Source organism: Mus caroli, chromosome 10 (genome assembly GCF_900094665.2).
Source record: "Mus caroli chromosome 10, CAROLI_EIJ_v1.1, whole genome shotgun sequence".
Classification (NCBI taxonomy): domain Eukaryota; kingdom Metazoa; phylum Chordata; class Mammalia; order Rodentia; family Muridae; genus Mus; species Mus caroli.
Window position 1 is genome coordinate 111836926 of NC_034579.1, and position 19288 is coordinate 111856213.

The 19288-nt window shown below is 41.1% G+C and overlaps 1 protein-coding gene across 1 annotated transcript in view; it reads right to left on the bottom strand.

The window, feature by feature from the left end:
* Positions 1–426: 426 nt before the first annotated feature.
* Positions 427–19288, bottom strand: part of Cand1 (cullin associated and neddylation dissociated 1) — a 40427-nt gene continuing 21565 nt past the window's right edge. Inside the window, exons 4-15 of the mRNA XM_021173558.2 lie at positions 18634–18757; positions 17138–17394; positions 16835–16940; positions 15851–15996; positions 14197–14489; positions 13186–13327; positions 11406–12899; positions 10509–10604; positions 8830–8999; positions 8584–8748; positions 7313–7420; positions 427–4378 (exon numbers count right to left, since the gene is read on the bottom strand). Coding sequence (XP_021029217.1) covers positions 4154–4378; positions 7313–7420; positions 8584–8748; positions 8830–8999; positions 10509–10604; positions 11406–12899; positions 13186–13327; positions 14197–14489; positions 15851–15996; positions 16835–16940; positions 17138–17394; positions 18634–18757 — 3326 coding nt within the window. The 3' untranslated portion in view covers positions 427–4153. The remainder of the gene's footprint in view (positions 4379–7312; positions 7421–8583; positions 8749–8829; positions 9000–10508; positions 10605–11405; positions 12900–13185; positions 13328–14196; positions 14490–15850; positions 15997–16834; positions 16941–17137; positions 17395–18633; positions 18758–19288) is intronic.

Sequence of the window (19288 nt, forward strand, 5' to 3'; positions counted from 1 at the left end):
TGCTAATTAATTAGCACAATTAGTTGGTTATAAGCAGCAGCTATATATTAAGATGGAAAACGGATGCACTAGGAAAACTCTTACCTAAGAACCATGAGATCTGTCTACTGTCCTCGGAGAACTATCTATTTAACTGCTGCTGCCCGATATAGTGGCTAGAAATGAGAAAATTCTTTGTCAAAAAAAAGTGAATCTCAATTGAGGCAATGCAGGCTTGCCTAATTTGGGGGGGTGGGGGGGGGACTTAGAGCACGGTCTCTGAAGGCGTGTCACTATAGGACCCAGGAGGTAGAGGCCAGGATGTTATCTTACAATACACTCACACTCAAAACGATTACAAACTCTTTAACAGCATCAACATCCAAAATCCTTATCTAAAGTAACGTTTTTACTTACTGCAGTATAAATTCTGAAGGAAAACATGGATTTTATTTCTAGAATAAGGAACCAGGAGTTTATTTCCACATCTCTTAGGAAAGCCTCGCTTAGTTTACATATGGCAATGATTGCAAGCAGATACACGTCTTAACACTAGTACAGGTACATACACATTTAGCTGCCCTCATCTAAGCAAGCAGTTGCAGTTTTGTTTAAATGTGAAAAAAAAAAAATCTATGAAACAAGCAAAGTAACTTTCCAGAGTAATAGCTTATCACAGACGAGTAAGACACGGGACCGCCACTGTATGATGCAGAGTACAGCTCTATAGCTTTTCCTTCATATGTGTGAGCATTCCCAAGTCACTCACTGAGCACCCACTGTTACCAAGGGGCTAGATAGGCTAATTCCAGCACTCCCGCGTCCCTCATTGGTAAAGGGAAAAAGAGTTTTGTTTCAAGTAAGGTTTTTCCTTGTCTCTCTCTTCTGAAGACCTGAGCAAAATAACATTACCAAACCACCCCGAGATTTGTTACTAGAATTTAAAGGCCTGAAGACTCCAACACAGAACCCTAACCTACTAAATGAAATCTTTCTGACTCTGACTCACTGATGCCCAACAGCACAATCACTGGTTATTAAAATGCCCTAAGAAAACCAAATCCTTCGGGGGGAAGCCAAGCCACCTTTCTAACATACAAAGAACAAAACCATGTTACTGAAACCCTACAACATGGTACAGGTCTTCACAAAATCCCCATTGCTATTACTAGGAAACCAAGCTACTCACACACATACATGGTTTCACTTCGTGTTCCTCCTAAAAAAACAGCTTTATCTGGTGAGCTTTGGACAGCTGCTGGCACAGGTCCACTGTGGTCCATTTTATAACCAAATGTCAATTTCCCACCCCACAGAGATTAAAGAAGTAGCTTAAGAGTTAAGATGAAACTTCAAGTAAACACTACAATTGGAATTTTACTTGTTGGAACATTTAACTTTCGCATCCAAATATCAAAAACGTTAACTTTGGATAACTTAGACTCACACACATGCACACAGACACACCATTTTGACAAAGGGTCTTGTTATGCAGCTCAAGCTGGCCTTGAACTCATCTCCTGCCTCAGCTTCCTGAAGAGCAGCAGTCAAATTTAATGTGGGCAGAAAATATTACTCCAATTACAAAGCATTCCTATACACGTTATCATGTAAGTAACGGGGCTCTGAAGACATAGGAACAAATGAAGTGACATTAAACAACTTCAGCAGTTGAGGATTTTCTATACTTCAACATTTTGAACTTCAATCATGGCTTCATGTCTGAGGCTGAGCTAGATACAAAAATATCAAAACATCCCATAGAATTATTTCCCTATGTTATTGTTTACCCAAGGAATGTAAAGACTAAGGAGGACTCATTTGGTTGTTTAATTATGATTAAATTATGTAAATATACAAACATTTAACAAAACCATCATATTCCAATCTTTTCAGATTTCTAACTGCTAGCAGTTAAGCAGCCTTTAGATATCACTAATAAAATATACAATTAAAATAGTTGCATTCAATCCTACTAACTTTATAAATAACTTCTTAGGTTAGACTTCTTCCTGCCTAAGTTTAATAAGACAGTCTAAACCCAAAACGCAATGCATACTGAGCTTTCTTTTTAAAAACTCCATATAGTTCTAAAGTAATCTCAACATATTCCTAAGAATAGCCACCAGCTTGCTCCCTCGCACTACTGACTTGAGAACTGGCAGGCAGAAGCCCGACCTTCCTAGTGTGTGTGGTAGTGGGTCTGCTGCTTCCAGTCCAGATGTGGACCACATCACCACAGCATCAGTGTGGCTCAGCACTGAAGCCCTGAGCCTTCTTCTGATGGCCTGTGTATAGAGGTGTCTAGTTCCTCGGCTCTGTGTGTATAGGTAGTGATACTTTAACCATTAAAGCAGATTTTCTTCATACAAGAATTTAGTGACGTAGGAAAATGAGTTGACTTGCAAGACTCAGAAAAACAGAATGTAACATGTAACCATGGGGTAACCAATGAAAGTTTAGGGGCTTAACTATAGGTAATTAACTAAGACAGTCATGGAACACACACAATGTCAAAACCTGTTCAGTCCCAGAGCTGTACTGTAACCACCGTGAGACCACATCACATAACCCCAAACTGAACTTTATCCACATCTATACCATAGTAATGCATAGTGCATAATATACTAAAATAAATTCCTATTAGTTTTGTGCAAACTATGGTATAAAATTATCACCTGCCATATTTTGCCATGGCACCAACTTCATAGAATAAGCCAATGTATAATCAAAAGCCTCACCAGTACCAATCAATGTCCTTGGTTGGCATCACTGTACATTCAAAGCCAACAGCCACAGTCTGCTCTGGCCGGAACAAGTAATTGTGCATTCGACCTTACGGCAGTCCAACGGTGCAGGTTTCAAGCGGAGTTCTTGAAACCAACCACTCAATTTAACAACTGCCTCCCTCCAATACATGTAAACTACGTCGTGTGCGCAGAATGAAGAGTGCTCTTATTTTCAGAATACCTAGATCTTCCTGTTGGCAGGAACACCTCAAAGATGAAGGAGGCTAGTGTGCAAGGAGCTCACAGAATGTTGGATACAATTTCAACTACAAGGGAAACAATTGCAAAAGCTTTGCTGGCCCAGCAAATACTCAACACTTACCAAAGACGATAGGCAAGTTAGCTCGCCAATGGGCTGGGGGAGGTGGGGGTGTGACTCAATTCTAAGAAAGCTTTAGCTAACAAAAGGGGTGATGAGCAACTTGAGAAATTTCTTAAAAACAAAAACTTGAATGCACAGGTGAGGTTTTTGTCCTCCAGTATAACAAATGCAGATACTCAACAAGAATAAAACAGTCTGGCTTTGAGAACACGCACGCAAACTGTGGAACAGAGGAAAACCATAAATGTGTAAGGAAATTTATAATTGTAAGAAGTTGCAAATTGCTGTGATGTGATTTGCTGGAAACATCCATAAATTCACACTGGCAGTTAGAAAACCACATTCAACATTAACTCCTCTTTCACCAGATAATATTTGGTGTGCAAAAGTATCTGAAAAATTGCACTACTGCTTATTTTAATGTGTATTGTGAAGAATCTGTACATGCTGTTACAGACAAGACATATTTGTAAACCTGTTCATGCAAAAGTCAGTGTGCACAGGGATATTGTTAAGCCGTATACTTAGGTGATGCTTCAGTATCTTGGCTAAGATGCCAATCTCTCTGAAATATAACATATCTTAAATGGATAATCTACCTGCCAGGTAAAGATCATTTTATGACGCTGAAAGAAGAGGTTGTACAAGGAAAGAAACATGGTCTTCGTGTTGCAGAATTGATTTTAAATGAGAGAATTTACAAAACCAAGAAATCCATGGTCATAAAGTTTTAACATTTTAATCCTACACATTACAGGGCAAACAGATACTGGACCCTATTTCCACATTTCATAAATCCAAGCTTTAGTTCCCATTTCAAATGTTGCCCTAACCACTAAAAACATCAGTGGCTTTACAACCTCTGGCTTACGGAAATACAGACTTCTGAAGTAAAAGCTACAAAAACAACAATGGAAGGAAGAAAGCCGAACAAACTTCCCGGGAAGGAAAGTAAAAGTGGAACGTCCTGAAGCTCTGACACTTCTCTCCCGTGTCTGTGGTCAACTTGTCGGTTCAGTGCATTGTGCGGTCACATGTAATGGTCCTCACGGGGCGCACACATCTAACTCGTGTCCATTGATTCCAAATTAGTGGACGAAGAATCTTTCTGGATACTTTCAAAGATGGCTGCCAGCTCCGGGTTGGAGCTGATCTGTGACTGGAATTCACTCATCAGAGGGCTCTTCTCTGCCTCTGGAATGGTTAACAAAGCCGCCACTGCCCTCATGGCAGACCGCTTTAGCTCGTCTTGCTTTTCAAACTCCTGCTTTACAGAGTTTGCCTTGACCTGCAATACAAAGACAACCCAGGTCACATGCTGTAACAGAACAAAGCGCACCAAGAGAAAATCCCTCCCAGGCCCAGAAAGCACACTACACTTCAAGTGCAGGTATAGCAAACTTCAAGACACCAGTTGTCTCCTAGTAAGGGACTATTTCACACAAGTCTTACTATATATAAAAAGACAGAAAATCCAGGCCTACTTAGTTGAATCAAGTTGGCCCTACCAAGAATCCAGGTACTTAAATTACTACAGACTTCAGTCTACTTTTTACTTTCATGTTTTCTGTTTTTATCCTGTAGATTTTTATTTGTTTTGCCTGAGTTCACACGAGGGAGGAAAACAAGTTTATCTGAGTCTGACCTACTTTGCTTATCACAATTATTCCAGGTCTACTCATTTTCCTAAAAATAATTTCACGTTTTTAATAGTTAAATTTCATCCCGTGTGTATGCATATATATATATATATATATATATATATATATATATATATGCATACACACACACACATATATTACGTATCACCCTTTTTATAAATCCATTCATCTCACATGAACGCCTAGGTTGACTTGATAGTTGACTACCGTGAACAGTGTTGCAATAAACATGGTTCCATGCATCTCCACTGCCTAGATGCAGGGCGTGTCCTAGGTCATGGTAGGTAGTCCATGCTGTAACTGTTTCTGAGGATGAGCCGTGTGGGATTGTGAAAGGCAGTCAGTCTGTGTTCTGGGCAAGCAAGGCTTACTCCGGAGACCCAGTAGAAAACTCAAGGGTCAGAACAGTGAGCTACGTTCCCAGACACAGGTGCCTGACATCACAAGTCCTCAACTCCATAATCCTGTGACTATTAGTCACGTAAACAATGTCCCAAGCTCCTGGTATTCTGGGCCCCGCGCCTTGTTGTCCGCTCTGCTTCCAAGTGACTGCCTCGCCTCCTCCAAAACTGCAGTCAGTACTTTGCTCGCCCAGTCCCACAGTGACTGCCCCCATAGAGCTGCTCCTCAGATGGCAAGGCCTGCCCTAAACTCTCTCTGCTTCCACAGACAGCAATGCTTGCTCTGGGCTCTCTGCTTCCTCTGTCTGACAGCCAACACATGGTTTCCTGAGGTCCCTGCAGGTCAAAAGGCAAGATTCGAGTTCTCACACTGGCCAGCAGGCTACCACCGCTTTGGCTAGAAAGCCTTTCACTCAACCCTCTATGCTTATTATATTCTTTTGAGCTTTTCTTCAAGATTGGACTTTCATCTCCTGCTTTCCAAGAAAATACAAACGTGAAAAAAGGAACCTGTTTGCTAAGAGCACCGCAGCCTCGTGACATAGCAGCCCCTCCCCATCCACCAAAGCCTGCCAACGCTGCACCGGAGGCTTTGCTTGCTTGCTCCCCTACAGGAACACCTAAATTGTGCTTTTCAACACAAAATTGTCTTGTTTCTTTATTTAAATGCTATTTTCCCCCTAGCATTCGAGATATATGTCCAAAAAAAAAAAAAATCTTTCAACTTGTTTAAGATTTCCTTTCAAAAGTCATCTAATCTACTTCCACAGGTCAAATCAACTATGCTGACTACCATTATTCAATCCTTAATTAACATCCAGTTTCCTTTTACAGACAATCTGCTACTGCCTATCCCAGATACACAATTAACATGGTATTTTCTTCCTCAGCCATCCAAAGCAAACTTAAAGGATGCCTTCCAGGACTAAATTCCGTAAACACCCTCACTTTTCTAGGATCCTAGCAACGACCCATGTCGTGGTCCCAAGCAAACCATTGCAGGCTTAATGTTTGCTCTCCACCAGATGCAGACATCCCCTGCTGGGGTTCCTCTACTGCTGTAATTACCCTACAGGTTTATCCCCACAAAAAAAAAGGACAGTGCCTGCAGCCACAGATCAAGAGACAATTCTAAGGACTAAATTCATTTCTAAACATATATTTGACCTGTAAAACTGAACCAAGATGTACATGGTGGTGAGTTTTAGCTAGAGTCCTGTTCAAACAGAGGAGCTCAACTGAGTAACTGCACGTCAGCCTGTGGTGCACTTTCTTAACTGATGACTGGCGTGGAAGGCCCCACCCACTGTGGGCAGTGCTGTCCCTGGGCAGGTGTACTAAGTATCTATCTAAGCAAAGTGAGCAAGGCAGGGAAGGAAGCCAGGAAAAGCAGCATTCTTCCATGCCTTTCCATCAGTCTTGAGAGCTCCTGTCCTAATTCCCTCCATGGTGGTCTATAAGCAGTAATATGAAATAAAAACCCTTTCGCCAACGCTTCGTTTTGGTCATGCTCTTTTATCACAGCAATAGAAGCAAACTAAAACAGGATGGGATTGAAGCAGTAAGAATTTCCCAACAAAGAAAACCCACAACTTTAAGACACACTTCTGAATTCTGCCAGACTTTTGAAGAAACACCAATGTTTCTTAAAGCACCAAAAAGGGAAGGTACTAACAAAATTAATTTGAAAAGTCTGAGAAGGACTGGGGAGACGGCTTGGCAGTTAAGAGCAATGACTGCTCTTCCAGAGGTCCTGAGTTCAAATCCCAGCAACCACTGGTTATTGGTCAGTTTTTCTTTGGCTTGTTTTTTTGAGACAGGTTTCTCTGTCCTGGAACTCACTCTGTAGAGCAGGAGGACTTAGAACTCAGAGACCCACTTAGCTCTGCCTCCAGGGCCTGGGATGAAAATGTGCACCACCACTGCTTGGCTTTTTTTCTTGTCTAAATGTAAGTTAACTTAATGAAACAAAAACAAAGCCAAAATTCCAGTTGGTAGACATGGTGGCATAAGCCTCAGCCTATCTAAAGAACAAGATAGTGCCTCAACACTCCCTTCCCTGGACTCAGTCATAAGTATTTTAGCATCTTATCTGAGTGCATTGCCACGCCCTCTAACGCCTGCGCCAAGTGTAGCCTAATGATGCCCAGCAGCACTTACCTTAGTCGTACACGTAGCGCGCAGTGGCTCCACAAGTCGGTCCAGCCTTTGTAGTACCGCACTTGGACAGAGGGTAGACAGTCGCACCAACATTAAAAATGTTAGCATCTATTGGAATAAAAAAACACATTTTTTCCCCCTAATGACAAAACCCCACATTCTGGAACACTTCTCTTAGATAGAAAAAGTGGTTACTATGCCAATTAGAGTGCTAGCTCAATTTAATCTGCCACTCAGAATCCGACTCATTCCAACCCTCAAGTGAGGGCCAGGGAAAGCCCAGCCTACCCTACAAAACTAGTAAGGCTCACTGCATATTACAACGCCCGGTGGGAAGCATTTAAAATTCCCAGTCTTTGGCCCCATCCGTCAGAGAATGTTATTTCATCTGCAGGGAGAAGACAGTAAACTTGGGATTTCTGAAAAAGCTAAAGGACTCAACGCATTAGAAACGTGCCGAACTGGAAGGAAAACTTTTATAAATTTCCTTCTCAGCAGAGTTTGGGAAGGCATATGATTATCATTACTCAATTTTGTACAAAACCCCCAAAAATGTTTTAAAAGTTCTTTCTCCTTGGACTATAAATATGTAGGAGTGCACCATAAACGCTGGAATTCGAGTCCCTCTGCTCGGCCAGAGACCCCATTACAGCGAATCATGAAGGGATAGCGCTCACTTTCTTGTTCTCTAGTCTCTCATTTACTGACCTATTTGCTCAAAAATAACTAAATAGGATAAATAGGAAAACAAGACATAGCTCTAAACCTAAGAAGCAACATGAATCTGTTCTAAGGCCTCTGCAGACTGTAGTGTATCTGAAAGGAGAGGGCTCCAGGTTGGCCTCTAACACAATCCCTGCTTAACAGGGCTTGTCTTGTATTGAGCAGGTAAACAAAGGTTAATAATACTCAGCCTAGGCTGAAAAACAGCCCAAGAGATTTCATGACATCGAAGGGAAAGTAAGAAAACTGGTGACTAGCCTGAAGGATGTGTGTGATTCCGAGGCAAAGAATATGGGTACGCACTATTCATTAAGGGGGCCTCAAATGAATTTCTTAAACATTTGGGATCTACATCCCCTCCTTAGGTAGTAAAAAGAGGTTTTGGCTTTCTCTTGTGTATTAACCAATGCAACTGCCTTTGTCTGCTTCTGCACATACATTTTGTAAGATGAATTAAATTTTCTTATACAGCTAAGTAAATTACAAGCATAACAGTTGTTTCATCAAAGTCTACTAAATCATTTTACCGACATTCACAAACATCTTACCTTAATATCATAATGGTCCTTCAAACCATCTTCAACATGATTTAGAAATTCAAAGATATCCAGTCTATCAAGACAGCTGTCTAGAAGTGTATACATACATTCAAAAGCTGCCTTTCTAATGTCTAGACCGTCATCAACCGTGTGTTTAAATGGACCCATTTCTACCTGTTAAAACAAGAAGGGACATGCAAGTGTGTGGCAAGGAAAAGGTAAGTGCGGGGGAGTGATGCAATCTAGCACACTCACCTCTCTTATAAGTTCCTTCCTAACTTTTGTCTCATTGTAAAGATGTGGAAGAACAGAATCCAGAAGGTCCCGTATCAGTGATGGCTTGTTGTGGGCTGCAGAATTGAATGTGACCAAGGCTACTCTTCTTACGTTCAAATCTGGGTCTTCCAAAGTTTTTAGAAAATCACCTGAAAAATTGTAAGAGAAACAACCCAGTCATGCCAAGTTTAAAACACAATTCACAAAGTGTTCTTCTCTAAACTGTCTTAGTTATTGTGGGTATTGCAATTATTTCTTCAAGGAAAATGAAAATGGAGGTCACTGAAAAATCAGACAAGATTAAATGAGGCCCAAAAAATATATTTCAACAGCATAGAAATAAACTACCGCTACCGGTGTTGAATGTGTGCACATTTTTCATTGATAGTCACTCTGGGCACCAATAATGCAGAGGATAGAGAGCAGGACCTAAGGCTGAGTTCACTATTTTTATAATAGTTAATAAATACATGAGTTGCCCAGAAGTGATGGAGTCAGTAGCCGACAAACCTAACACCTCAAAATTCCATATAGTTCTCTAAGAGCAGCAATCAATTCAAAGGATGGAGAATCATATCCTAACATTATCTGTGTCTTCACTGAGGAACATGGGAATTAGTAAGAAAATGGGAGTGTAACGAGGAGACTACAACCCAACAGGACAAATGACAAATACAGTATCCAGCTACTGTAAAACCAGAATGTTAAGTCTGCTATTTTGCAAATGAGCAGGAAGAAATGAGAAGGTAAAATTCCTTAAGGCCGCAGAGTCAGATCGTTTCCCCTGTTAACAGTAAAGCCCGGGACAGGCACTTTATTCCAGTCCCTGCGTTTCCCAATCAGTGTCTGAAGACACCGCGACCACTCAGCAGAGGAAGAGCATGCGCTTTGTGAGGAGCACAGAGGCCGCAGGGCACTAACTAGTCCTTGTTAGAGGATCCCATCTCATCACCAACCCTCTTCAGAATCTCAGGGAAAGGAGGGAGCCTCAGGAAGCTGACAAACAGGATTAGATGAGGAACAGGCTCCAAGGACTGCATGGTAGTAAACTGAACGCCGAAACCCCGACAACTTCTGCAGGTCTTTCCCCGTCCTGACTCTCATAATACAAACGTGTAAGTATATCTATGCAGACAGTAAGGAGGGACTAGACATCTGCCACAGAAACTATTTCTAGGTCCTAGTACGACCACTCATCTGTATCTCTGCGGCCTAGCTCTGAACTTTTATGCAGTTCAAATTGTTCACTATCTCTGGCCCCCTTTCCTGCACACCGAAGAAGGCATGGATCTACTTAGCTATATTCCTATAGTCTCCTCCCTTGTACCAACACTGTCCTTAAGAAAACACAACTTCTGCCTGGCATGGTGGAGCACGCCTTTAATCTCAGCACTCGGGAGGCAGAGGCAGGCGGATTTCTGAGTTTGAGGCCAGCCTGGTCTACAGAGTGAGTTCCAGGACAGCCAGGGCTACACAGAGAAACCCTGTCTCAAAAAAAAACCAAAAAAAAAAAAAAAAAAAAAAAAAAAGAAAAAGAAAACGCATCTTCCACCTGGAGGGTTTGGATTAGCACTGACACTAGGGTAAGCAATGCTGAGAACCTTAACAAAGCTTTATACTTTTCCAAAGGCACAGGCCTAAGTGTCGTTGCCACTCACCTATGCAGTTCTTCAACAGTGGATCAATAGGCTGAGGATGATCAGAAATCGTGAACTTCACAGCTGTAACCACCGAGCTCCTGGCATATGATGACCCTAATCAAAACATATTGCAATTGCAAGGCCATTGCTATGCACTCCCCAGTGACCATGAAAGACATTTTAATGCTGTGTCACAGAACCACCAACGTCCTCAACAGTGTAAAACTATCATTGTCCCAACCTGCTGTCTCCTAACTCTCAGGAAACAGAGGACCTAGCCCTCACAAAAGTTAAATACACGATTTTAACTTTTTTTTTTTTTTAAGATTTATTTATTTATTTATTATATGTAAGTACACTGTAGCTGTCTTCAGACACTCCAGAAGAGGGAGCCAAATCTCGTTATGGATGGTTGTGAGCCACCATGTGGTTGCTGGGATTTGAACTCTAGACCTTCGGAAGAGCAGTCGGGTGCTCTTACCCACTGAGCCATCTCACCAGCCCTATTTTAACTCTTTTATTATGAATTACTACCTATTTATTCTAATTGGCTAAACACTGACGAATCAAAAGTATTTTTTTGCATTTAAACTCAATAATTTCTGCAATTTTAATATAAGTATATCCAAGATCTTCATATTAAATTCAAGAGTTGTCTTTTCTATATTTTAAATAAAAAACAGCAACATTAAAATGCAGCTAGCATAAAGAACTAGATCACACTTATTTAGACATTACCCAATTAGACTTCATTGCTCTGAGGAACAAAGTACCTCCAAATATCACTCCATATTATAACGCATGTAAGTGCTTTCTCATCACACACATGGCTTTAAACAGGTTTGTAAAAGGCAGGCATCTTTCAAGGCAACTAACTATCAATAAACTTAGAGATGACCAATTCTTGTTACTCACCTGATATCAAATACCCTTTAAGACGTGGGAGGAGAGTTTCTGGGTCAATAAGAGTGAGCTTCCCTAGACATTCAGCCACGACATTCCTGGTGCCTTCCTCCGCACACTCACAGTGCTTTAGCAGCAAGGCCCAGATGTTCTCAACATATGGCTTAAGGCCTGCCACCGATGCAGAGCTAATGATCTCCTTCAAAGAGTGAAGCAGAAGATACTGCCTTTTGGGCTGACTGGTTATTTCTTGCAGTACAAACGGCAGGTACTCGGGAAGGTTGCCTACACTAATGCTGCCTAATGCATAGGACGCAGCTGATTTGACTTCTTCACTAGGCGATGAGAAAGCCTCTAATATTACAGATTTTAATTCCAACTGCCCACTTAAGTCAATATGGTGTCCAACTTCTCCAAGAGAAAGGAGTGCTAAGAGACGAATGGAATCTGTAGACCTTGAGTTCTTGACATCTTGAATAAACTGACCTACTACAGCGGGTCCCTCTTTAGGGCAAGCTCGAGTAAGGGCAGCTACACATTTGGCAATGGAATAATAAGACTGCTTATGAGTGAGAGCTGTGCTCTGAGAATAAACTGGACCCGTTAGCATGCGCAGCAAGTCCATGTACCCTAGATTGTTTGTTCCAGTGACAACCAGAGCTTGGAAAAAGTCTAGCATGGCACTGAGCGCCCCTCCCTGCAGTAGAGGCGATCTCACAAGTCCAATCAGTTCATTGAGAATAGATCCGCTTATCTTGGACAGGGAGGAGGGGTAGACCTTGGCCAGGGTGGTGAGGAAGCTGATAGCCATCTGCGACACGTGCATATCGCTCTCGCTGATGAGGGGGGGAAGCTCATCCAGAACTGCGTCAATCATGGCGGCCGTCAGGCTGTCACTATAGTTCTTAATGAGAATATCCAGGGCAGAGAGGGTCCCCAGTTTCAAAGCTCTCTGATTTTTCCTGAGGAATGAAGCAAGGATGGGGACTCCCTCTCCCAGCACAGGCCTCAGATCTATCTTCAAAGGTGACCCAGCAATCAGGGTCAGCGCTTTGACGGTCGTTAGCCGGGTAATCTCATTCTTGAGTCTCTCCAAGAAAATCTGAAGGGTATTTGATAAATCAGGACCCAAATTGTCTCCAAGATTGCAAATAATCTGTCCCATACAGGAAATAGCCCTTTCCTTGACTTCTTGATCAATGTCAGCTGCTTTTAAGCGCTTAATTGTGCAGGTGAAGAGATCTTTGATGTAAGGCGTTGCATCGAACGAAGAAGGCTGGTCTAGAGGACGGATCACTTTGACAAGCTGCTGAGTGACAAGAAGGGCTTCTGAAGTGATCTTGTAAAACGGGTCTCCAACACAGGCCACCACCGGAGGGACCAGAGCCTGAACATGAGGATGGAAAACTTGAGGAGAGTGGTTACAGAGGATGACATACAGACACGACAACGCATCAATCTTCAGGTTTGACGAGCTGGACTTATCATTCAGTGAGAAAATGATTCCTGAAAAGCCAATAAAACATCTAATCATTTCTATGCACTTTTCACAAAGAATTAAAACCCACCCTCCAAAGACTTAAATTTTCTATCTGTATTTTATTTCTAACGAGGGAGAAGCATAAAAAACTATAGAAAATATTAAATCCCTTTTCTTACGAGGATCTAACTTCATGTGTTCAAAATGGTCAAAATAAGGTACAAATTATCACAAACTTGTAAGGGAAACATTTATTCAAGCTTATGTAAGTGCCACAAACAAACAGTGCTTAGTAAGTACCCAAAGACGCACCTGGTACCAGTACAGGAATGTGCTGGGTTAGTGCTCCCGGCAGCACATTTACCAGTTCAGTTAACATGTTAAAGCAACACTGTCGGGTCTTCACACTCTTCTCTTTCATCTGCTTGTGCAGGGCTTTAACAATGTTGGGAACCTGCAATCATAATACCGTCGTTAGTGTGCTGATCCAAAGGGACTTCCTCCACATACCTGTAACGACTCACAGGAACTGAGCACAGGAACTGACCTTTGGTCACATTTCCAACTCAGCTCTCCATACTACTCAGACAGGCACAAGTACATGGGAACCAAGTTTCAATCTTGCACACACTATATATAGTCAGTTGCTGAATAGACATTTGCGTGACAACTTCAAGAAAGTACAGAAAAACTTCCTAACAAGCACAAGTCTCCACTGATTACAAAAATTTAAGCAAAATAATTTACAAATACAAAAAGAGTAGAGAGCAAATTGTGGGAAAACAAACAAACAGCAAACAGGGTATTTTTTTCTTCCTTTTTTAGTTTGCTATTGCAATAAATGACACCATACCTCAAAGGTACAAACAGCAGGGGTAAAATTCAGATATCTGATCTACATGTTCTTATGTTTAGCAAAACTAAGGTATAGTCTTTACTAACAAGTCATAGATACAAGGCTATTAACAGGAACCCTAAAAAAACTAATCACGCAGTAACAAAGTAGAAGATTCAACACTCTTTCCCCAACACAGAGAACTCTCACAAAGAAAACGGATCTGAGAAATAGACAGCAAAGAATCCTCAGTCTTCCTCATGGCTCTACTAAGCAACTTCTCTATGCTCAGTCAGTGCTTCTATATCTGTCTATTTATCCTCCATGTACTATTACCATCTATCAGTCTACATCTGTCTTCCTTCCTTCTACCCACCATCCATCTACTTTAATACCATCCTATAGTTCATAAGCAATGGTTTACAACAGCCAATGGTTTCCAAATAATATGAAACCCATTAGCTTTCGGCGCATGAGCACACACTGACCTGACTCTGCAGCATTGTTAGGGGCGTGTCTCCCTGCTCCATTGCGTCAGGGTCACACAGCCAACTTTGCACTGGACGAGTTTGTTTCAAAAGAGACAGGTATGCATGAAAAACATCTGCCTTTACATTTTCTTCCCGCTCTTTAAATCTGGATATCAGCGCAGGAGAGACAGTCTTGTAGAACTCCGGGAGCATCTCGTGCCGTGTGCTGACTACAGCGTCCAGGCACTTAGCAGCCGCGCGTCTCACTTTCCAACTCATGTCGTCATCGTCACTATATTCATCGTCACTCCCTAAAGGGAAGGTTCAATGTGGGACAGGCTATTAACGGTATACAGAGTACATAACTCAGCACACACTGAGCTGCTATTCCTAACCAAGACACGTAGTTAAAACACCTTTGCATCTGCAGCGTTTGTGACAGCCAAGACTGTTTTAATAATGAACTGTGGTTTGCTTACAATCTTCTCAATGAATCTGTTTAAACTCATAAATTCCTCAAGCACTGAACCCAAGTCAAGACTCAGTGGAGAAAAATCAACCAATGGGCATTTATACAAGAAAACCGACTGCTTATAGATCTAGTAAAGACAATAGTTAGGATTACTTCTTTATGAGAAGAATCCGGTCACTGGCTTCATACATAGCTTTTCATTGAATCTTTTATGTGCTACTGGAACAAAAACTTTTTTTTCCAACTTTTTATCAGTCTGTGTGGAGATCCATTCTTCATTAAGAAAATTAACAACAACATCTAACAACAATCCTATTGAGGTGACATCCAAAGAAAAATGAAGTATTACAGGTAAGATTTAGTAGTTAGGGATTAATAAGAAGCAGACCAGAAGACAGACAGCGGAGAGGTATGGTACATGAGAGCACTAACAGCTAAACACCTGCAGTCATTTGCAACCTTATCCATTACTGCACTGCATTCAAGACAGAAGGGTAAGAAATGACTTTAATAATGAGCGAGCGTCTGTGTGAGATCTACTGCGGAGAGAATGGGAAGCACTTGCTGGAGTAGACTGAGGTGGCTTAAACTACAGATTTTATAAGTTATTGCATAAATTTACACAATCAAATTTAAAACATCTTATAAGAATAACAGCACTCGGGAGGCGGAGGCAGGTGGATTTCTGTGTTCGAGGCCAGCCTGGTCTACAAAGTGAGTTCCAGGACAGCCAGGGCTACACAGAGAAACCCTGTCTCAAAACAAAACAAAACAAAACAAAAGAATAACAGGAATCCTACCAACCCATATGCTCGTTAATCTACCCATTTAGATATAGTAGAATTCTTCCAAACAAAACAGCAGTAGCCATCCCCTTGAAGCATTCCTATAAGGCAGTCTGACTTTAACCACATGTTTACATTATTCGTGAGCATTAATCGGGGCCTCAATGCAGGATCTATCAATACTAAGCAAACTGCTCTGAGTAGGGACCTTTAGATCATTTTTTAAAAACCAAAGGCTTTATAAGAAATATATAGAGTAGAATGGTTGCCCACTGCCATGTCCAAGATTCTAGGCTTGAGCATCACAAAGAACAAGACAACCCCTAAGGAACAAACCAAGGCACAATGGCGTCCTCCCCACCTAAGCCTGACTTCCCTCAGGACACAGGCCAGCTCCCATGTACCATCTGAATACCTTGCTCATCGTCGTCCCCGCCATCAGCATCCATAGCATTCTCGTCTTCATCTTCATCATCGTAATTGTAATTTGGATCATAGGTAAGGTATTTTAGGCAAATGTTTATAATGGTAGAAACATGAGGATAAACTTCTTTAGGGCATCTAAATATAAAGATAGGAACGGCTTTAAAAGCACACACGCAAACTGTGCTTCCTTCCCGCCTCAGTTATTAGCAACAATAGCAAAGTGGTATCTCACCACAACTTCTGTCCCATGAGCTTCATGTTTGAAAAGATTCATCTTTCAAAAAATATTTAATTTTAGGATATGCATTCCACACATGTACCATATACCTATTTTAACTATATTGTTCAAGTGGGAATAGTAACATTTTTACTGAGCATTCATTTAGCATGGTCTTCTCTCACAATATGCTGAGAATCAATGAAAATTCGTATATGCCCACAGAGTCAAAACTAAAGGAGCAATTTGTAGTTCTTCATAAACTGGACAGAAATAAAGGTCAACATTTACAATTTTCAAAAGTTGGCATGACAGCTTGTGAAGCTTTCTGCTGACTCCATGAGTGCCCATGATGCACACACACACATAGCACAAATATTTAAAACTATTTTTAAAATGGCTTGTCTATAAAGATGCTTCTTTAAACCATGACGTAAAGGACAACGTCCAGACTAAAACCACTCAGGATCATCAAGACAAACTCCATCATCAAGACAAACTCCATCATCAAGACAAACTCCATCACTGTCCTGGCATTTCTTCCCAGAGGTAAAAGTAAATGAAAATGTCTGACTGTTAAGTTCTAACAATGCCAAATGTTTTCAAAGCAAATGAGGCTACTACAGTTTAATTACTACTTAATGAGAAAAACAAACATACATGAAATCGTATATGCTGTTTCTCTTTACTTACCTAATCTTAGTAACTATTCTATTCTTAAGAAATAATTTAAATAAAAAGATCTTAAAAACTTACCTTCTCACAAATGATTCAAAAGCTTGAATGCAGTATTCTCTTAATTCATCATCATCTACATTACAAAATTTTACCACCAAAGGAATTATCTTTTCAAGGTATTCACCTAGGAAAAACACACTGCCTCTTAAAACCACACACTTAAAACAAAACAAAACCCAGTTTAGTACAAAACAATTTTAGGGGCCAGAGGGCACAGGTGCCTGCACAAGCCCAGAGGCCTGAGTGTGAATCCCGAAATCCATGTACGACAGACACAGAATTGAAATAGAGACGCTTTTGAAGCACTTGACAATGGCTTACCTATTCTATGGCCAGCTTGCCTACTAATAGCAGCAATGCACTGTATGTAGGTCCTTGTTGTTGACATGGAGTCATTTTTGGACAACTCTGACAACAGATGTTCAATAAGGTCTACAAAAACTATATTTCCGCAGCTCATAACTAGGTGGCCAAGAGCAATAATTGTTCTTTTCCTCACTGCAAGTCTAGGGCTGGTCAGCTGGGGAAGCAGACAGGTCAGAATTGAAGGGTGGAAATTAACAAGCAGTCCTCCTTGCCTTAAAGGAAAAGAAACAAACAAAATCAAATAAGTGTAACATGCCAGAGCACTAGCAGTATGTCTAGACTCTAAACGAACTGGGGAGAGAAATCAGAACTCACAACAAAAGAGAAAAGCCGAATTCTCACTATCCCCTCCAGTGCAACCAAAATCCTAAGCTAAATGTATAGATCTGAGATGTGTTTCCCCAAATAAACCCTAGGAGGGAGGCCCATATTCCTACTACAGGCTGGCTAAGCAAATGGCTGGCAAAACACCAAATCAAACCAAACACACAATGATCTTGTCACTTTCCTTCTTCCAAGACTTTAATGTGCTTTATCTAGAGTCTCGTTTCTGAATGCCTACATGTCCAAAAGTCTGGCATCCCTTCCTTCTCCCTTCTTCTCTCTGGTTCTCTGTCCATCTCATACCCAGTTTTACTGGTTCACCACACCCAGCGTCACTTAGTCTTGATTCTGGCCTTTCCATTATTATCTCCTAGAGCAGAAATCTAAGTACTCTATACTATATGACAGGGTACTGAGAGCCCCTCACTGCAGATATTTAATATACACACATTTTTCTATATCCAAGTGCTCAGCTATTTTTCAACTTAAATTAACTATAAATAATACCCACAAGGACTCATCATTATTAGAAACAAGGATACACTGAAAGTGAAGAGCCCTAAAAGGTTTATTTTCTCAGGAGTAGCTCAAATCTATTCCTCAGCTTGCTGCCATAGAAAGCAGGAGAGCAACAAATGAACAGAATCCAGCCCTCCCACCCCAAACACACAGCATAAACCTGACTGCTAAAGGGTGGCATGTGTTTAGCTGCAGACTTGTGACTTCCAGTAAGGCACCTCTTCACTTAAGCAGGTGAATGGATGGAATAATAAACAAACTGCTAAAAAAAAAATAATAAATCACAACATTTTTCAGAATCAAAAAAATGTCTGTGATGGGATGGAGAGATGGCTCAGCTCTTCCAGAGGTCCTGAAGTTCAATGCCCAGCAACCACATGGTGGCTCACAACCATCTGTAATGGGATCTGATTCCCTCTTCTGGTGTGTCTGAAGAGAGCAATGGTGTACTCATATACATTAAATACATCTTTAAAAAGAAAAAAAAATCTGTGATGCACCTTACATTTTCTTTACCGCCAACCACGGATATCTAGACCAAAGAAAAATGTCAATAATGACCATAATATTTGTAATACACGCACTACAAAAACACCATAGACACTTACCTGCTCAACATGTCAGCCATGATATCCAAGGCTTCGAGCTGAACAGAAACATCTTCCTGCTTTGCTATTGCACTGGTAAGGCGTCCCGTAATCTTTTTACACACATTAGCAGCTAATGCAGAGCCTGCAAGAGTAAATAAAAATTTCAAGTGTGTTAAAACTCACATCCGCATTTAGTTGCCAAATATTCAACAGGCTAAAGTTCAAAGGCATTTACGAGATCCTTGCTAAGAAAAAGAGTTAAAAATACCTCATTAAACCTGACCACGAATCAGAAATTAATAGCTGTAAAGGGGTCCAAGAAATGTGACAAATACCACTATTCAAGTCTTGCCAGGCAAGTACTAAGTGGCCGATGGCTGGGAAGCCTGCAGTGCTTGGCAAACCAATCCCTGCACTGAAAGCGTCACCACTGTTCTGTTCTTGCGCTCTCTCTAGCAACAGCCTTAAGTTCTGTTGAGTCTGCCCTCCAATACTTAAACCGTTGCTTTAAAAGAAGAAAAAAAAATAGGTTTAAGCTTTAGTCAGTCACGTGACCAAAGTCACTTTAAAGTAGGTCATGTTTTACAAACGCCAGGAAAAGGGGAAGAGGTAACTCACTGTGAAAGTTAGAATCTCAATAGTTAAAAAAACTATTTTTATTTTTTTTTTTTTT